Source organism: Neopelma chrysocephalum, unplaced genomic scaffold (assembly GCF_003984885.1).
Source record: "Neopelma chrysocephalum unplaced genomic scaffold, ASM398488v2 Primary Assembly neopelma1_180, whole genome shotgun sequence".
Taxonomy (NCBI): domain Eukaryota; kingdom Metazoa; phylum Chordata; class Aves; order Passeriformes; family Pipridae; genus Neopelma; species Neopelma chrysocephalum.
The window spans coordinates 2,354,196-2,359,556 of record NW_020897842.1 but is presented as its reverse complement, the minus strand read 5'-3'; the positions used below and the strand labels follow the sequence as shown (position 1 = coordinate 2,359,556).

Genomic DNA, 5,361 nt, shown 5'->3' with positions numbered 1-5,361 from the left:
CGTCTTCCCGCCCCTCCGAGCCCCCCCGACGCCGCGCCTGTCCCGCCGACCCCGGGCTGCTCCCGCTCTGGGCCGGGAGCGCCCTCCGGGGCCGCGCCCCCGTCCCGCGCGGTTACGTAACGCGGCGCACGCGGCGACCCCTCTCCCACACACCCCCGCCACGTGCGAACAGAGGAGGAGGCGGAGGCGGGGTCAGAGCCGTTTATTGGAGGAGACCGCGCTCAGCGGGGCGGGGCCGCGGCCCCGCGTGCGCTGGCCCCGCCTCTCACGCGGCGCCGCACGCGGCCCCCGTGCGCGCGCCTGCCCCGCCGCCACGTGCGGGGCCGGGCCCGCCCCTGGGCGGGGCCAGGACAGGGGCGGGGGCCGCGCACGCGCAGAACCGCGGGGCGAGCACAGCGGCGGCCGCGCAGCTCCAGAGCCGGGGCCGCCTCGCAAGCTCTGCACCCCACTTTATTAAGGCACTGTGCAAGTGGTGAGCTGTGCTTGTTAGTAATTAATGGCAGGAGTGTCTTAAGGCAACCAGTAAAGTTAGTTAACATTTCAGTAATGAAAATAGTTTTGCTTTAAACAGCAGTAAATGGACTGAAAATGCAGCAGGTTTGAAGTGGAGAGGCTGAAGATTCAGAGGCACTTTCAGTTGATCTGAGTTTCTTCCTGTAACTCATGAACTAGTCGCGACTACAAAAAAAAGAAAGAAGTGGGGCAGTGTCCTTCAACCCCTCACCATAACAGTCCTGCGTTTTAGGAATTTAAGATAATAAATATAAATCCCTCTTAAATCCTCTAAATCTAAGAATTTGCCCATGTTGGTTTTCTTAGCTGAGCTTTTCTTTTGTGCTTGCCTTCCAGTACTGCTCATCTAGGATGACATCTCTGATGTCAGTGGTTACTGCAGTGTTTGTTACTGTATCACAGCACAAACTTAAAACCTTTGTCTTCCCATTAAATATCTGGTGATTACATGGGGACTCAAAGACTGAACTACACATTCCCTGGCTCCCCATCCTAACCCAACGTTATACTCATTTCATCTGGCAGCAAAACCTCTACTCAAAGAAAACCTCCCTGCTATGGCAGTGCACTTGGAACTCCCATACCAAAAGAGGTTTATCTAGCAGGAAGCTACAGCAAATGATGAGTAGTTCTCAGACAAGGGAGGTGTGTGGAATTTCATCTGATACTTCTGCAACATGCAGCTAAAAAAAAAAAAGCATGTCTGTTCCTGGTTTCTAAGTCCTTGCTATTTTCATAGCAAGGTGGTTGAGATTCAGGTCCCGGAGCTCCCACAGTAGTCCCAGTTTACCACTCACTGCAAACAATGCTTGTTAAAGCTGTCAGTACTACTTCAAATTAATGTTGAAGTAGTACTTCTATTTGAGTATCCTGGCTTTATTTAAACTATACCAGTCAGTGAATTAACACCAGTAATTCCAAGCCTATGAGAAATCCCCACTTTGGTGAAACTTACCGATGATGATGATGATGATGATAATGACAACAACAGCTATCAATATTGCCCACATCTGTGAAAAGAAGCCACACAACGCTTACTACAAACCATGCAACAGCACTAACTGCCCCTCAGGATACAGGAAAACAGCCCCTTCAAGGGAATTTAGCACCATGTGTCAGGTCTAACATGGCAAGCAAAGCTTCTTCAGTAAGCAAGCTTGATCCACACTTAGAGATGGCAGGCCATGCACACAGACAAAACACAGCACTACAGTCTCATCCACATAGAGGTTGTCTCAAGTGAATATACAAGTCTTTGTTACTCACCAAAGATGATTCCAACCTTTGCCAACAGCTACAAGTACAGGAATCTGAGTGAGCTTCTTCCACTTTCTAATACTTCCTGTACTTTAACTCAAGCTATGCATTTTTACGCTTTTCTTCCTGTTCCTCAACACCTCAGATTACTGACATGTTTCCCCACTGGCCATTACTATGTTACACAAGATCTTGCATAGGGCAGCATGGCCTCTAGTCCAGCTTTTCATTCCTTCACCCAGCCACTATGTCAAGCTTTAAAAAGCTAGATGCTGTAAGTTAAACAACATTGGCTAAAGTAATCTCTTCTTCTACCTTTTGAGATGCCAATTGTAATAGTGTTACCTGTAGTACTGCACAGCGTAAGTACACAAGGGAAGGTTACCTTACAGTTCTTCCACCAATACTTCCTTTTCAGCTTGGCTGCACTGGTCTCAAATTGGGAAGCTCCTGCTTGCAGTGCATCAGCACGGTCATCCAGCTCTGACAGCTTCTGATCTCGCTCCAACACCTTGTCCACATTCACTCTCATGATGTCAACAACCTACACCAGTTTAATGCTTACAGTAAGTTACCAGTTGTATAATCCATGGTAGAACATAATCGCAGGCAACAGACAGCACCACATGGTACTCAATGTTCTTTTTCAGAAGCAGGAGCTATTGCCTTTTAATATATACAGTCATAAGCTTAGACAAAACCCTGGAATTCAAAGTTGGGCTGGAAGCCCCTAATACCTACTTTGAAAAGTCAGTAGTGCCAGTAGTGCTGGCATTCCTTCAAACCTGGGAAATAATTCCTGAGCCACTTCAGAAGGAGTTGAGGCATATAAACATGATAGTAAACCATATGTCAAAAAATACTCTTGCTAGCCAGCCTGGCTTTTGGACTCCACAAAAATCTAGACACATCATATTTGGCAGTCAGCCTTCATGGCTACTGATGAGAAAAAAGCTTTTTCTCTGTAAGAACAAAGGTTTTTATCTTTAATTTTGCCAAATCCTCAAGCAGCAAGATTGCAGCTAATATTTGGACACTGGTAACTTCTCTCTACTTCCCCTTCATATAATGAAGGGAAAACTGCTTTGGTAAAAATATCTCTTCTAGTTTTATAGGTCTCCTGAAGGAAAACAATGACACTGCTATTGGACTAGACTTTTACCTCATCTACTTGGTGTTGAGTCTGCTGAAGCCGACGATTGCTGCCAGCAGCTACATTTGAGCTTCCAGGGATACTGGCTGACCTGCAGTAAAGAAAGTCATCATTATTCATCTGACACTCCTGAGATGTATCCTTGGAATAAATGTAGGGTAGTTTCCTACTGAAGAAACGGTGTTTTAACAGCTGACATTAGGTGCAAGTCACACTGTGTTCCAAACATCTTGTCAACAAACTGCCTGCCATTCTAAGAGACAGCAATGGCTTGCTAATACCACATTTTGCAATAAGGTACAGGACAGCTCCAACCATGGTTCATAGGGCTCAAGGAGTCAAGAGTTTAGGCTCAGGGGTGTTCTTGCTTTCCACTATGAACACAAATACTAAGTTTCAAGCTACAGTATTCACAAAAAAATTAAATACAAAAACTTAATGATTATTCTGACTACGTGCTTCTCTATTGTTGGCTGTCTCTATTATTTTGAAACAGTTGATATGGAGCAAGCAAAAGCACCAGAAGAAAAAAGAATCTGGCATATACAAGAATTTACTTCTGGTCAGCTTTGATTTAATAACAGTTTTTTCTTACCAGCTTCAACACTCTGCATCTTTGTAATGGATGCAAGAGTTCCTGTACATACTCCTCATACCCTTTTCACTGCTTTGCCAGATTTTTTTGCATATCTCTAGAACTATCTGTAGTCAATTTGCTTTTCTATGTTGTTATTTCTTCCACATCAGACCCTTGTTTAGCGCATCCTGGCACTCCAAACAGCCAAGTCTGACTATTTCCTGTATTTACACATTTATACATTCACTTTAAGTTCCACGGAGAGAGAACAAACGTGTACACGCACAAGGCGTGAGCCGGGAAGCCCGGGGCGAGGCTCGGAGCAGGCCCCGTACAGGTCAGCATCACCGCTCGACTGTTTGGGCACTTCCGCCAACCTTTGGTTCTATTTCACTGCTAGTTCCAGGTGAAGAGTCTCGGAAATGACACCTCCAAAGACAATAACGCCCCGGTGCCCAGCAGGCGCTGCCTCGGCGGGGCGGCTCCGCTCTGACAGGCGCCCGGGGACCGGCGGAACAGCCCGGCCCGGCCAGCCCAGCGCCCCGGTACCGGCCCGAGCGGGGGCCGGGCGTGGCCTCTGCACACCCGCTCTGGGAACCCCCGCCCGCCTGGCGCGGCCAGGCCCGGCGCCGCTGCCCGGCTCCCCCGCGCGTCCCCCCGCGCGTCCCCCCGCGCGTCCCCCGCACGGCCCCGCACTCACATCCTGCCGGCGGGAAGGGCCGCGGCCGCAGCACCCGGGCGGATCCAGCGGGAACTGCGCTCGGCGCCGACGGCGCCCCGGGGTGACGTCGAGGGGCGGGGCCTGCGGGCGGCAGCCGGGGCCACGCCCCTCCGGAAGCCGTCGGGCGCGCTGCCGCGGGGGGCGCCCTCCCCCTGCGCCGGGCCCGCTCTGTGGCGGCGGCTCCGCCGGGCCCGGTGTGAGGCGGGGCCCGCTCGGCTCCGCCGGGGCTCGCGTTCGCTCTCCCCCTTCACTCATTGAACCGTCTGTTTCTCGCTCCAGCCATTTTTTCCCCTCATGTTTGGTCTTCCAGTTCTCTTCCACCATTCCACTGGGGAGAAGGGGGAAGGTGGGGGAGTGAGCAGACAGCTGGTGTCTTGAGTACAGGGTCAACCCACCACAATACTAAAGAAGAACTCGGCAATCAACAGGCATGCAAATAGGAAAAATGGGGAAGTAGCTGAGATCAATTTGGGGAGTTAAATGCTGATTTATTCTTTAGGAGAACATAATTAAACTTTGTCTGTCTGTAGTCAAAAATAAACTCTCTAAATGAAATCTCGTCTTCTGTTGTGGTTCTGGGTTTTGGAAGAACTTACTCACAGCACTACTAACAGAGTCTTTCGCACACCAGATGACTATTAAACTTGGTTTTCCCTGCTAGGCTGGCCTTGTAGTAGTCTGGTACAAAAGTTTCATTACTGAGGGCCAATTTGTGCAACTTCTATATCTGATCAGTGCAAAGTTACTGTGTCTCAGTTACGTGTATTATTGTGACCTCTTACATATCTGCATCAGCAACCCTCTTGAATTCTCCTAGGATTTGACTCTGCTTTGTGCACACTGCAGGCTTTAGCACTTTGCTACCAGGTACATATGGTTTCTCATGAAAAGCCCTGGAAGTGATTGTCCACTGACAGGAACTGAAAACAATCTGATCTCAGAAAAGCTCTGGGGGTTGCAGCTGCTCATGGGCAGGTTGTGGACTGTTACATTATAACCTGTGAGAAATCAGATGCAGTATACTTAACTAGCAGGTCACATAGAGAAGAAATGCATTTTTTTCATGGTTCCTTACAGTTCCTTACAGAGAGCTACATCGTTCTCAAACTAGGATGGAGGAGATGTGTTTAAAAGAAGGCA

The 5,361-nt window shown here is 49.1% G+C and overlaps 1 protein-coding gene across 2 annotated transcripts; it reads right to left on the bottom strand.

The window, feature by feature from the left end:
* Positions 1–437: 437 nt before the first annotated feature.
* Positions 438–4,299, bottom strand: VAMP3 (vesicle associated membrane protein 3). 2 transcript variants are annotated; one of them, XM_027702197.1, is made up of 5 exons: positions 4,201–4,299; positions 2,933–3,014; positions 2,156–2,314; positions 1,469–1,523; positions 438–678 (listed from the first exon to the last, which is right to left on the bottom strand). In XM_027702197.1, coding segments are annotated over exons 1-5 (315 nt in total). In that variant the 5' UTR covers positions 4,203–4,299; the 3' UTR covers positions 438–661. The 2 variants fall into 2 exon arrangements, with proteins under 2 accessions (XP_027557998.1, XP_027557999.1); XM_027702198.1 differs by having other exon boundaries at positions 438–679; positions 1,473–1,523.
* Between the last annotated feature and the right edge of the window lie 1,062 nt (positions 4,300–5,361).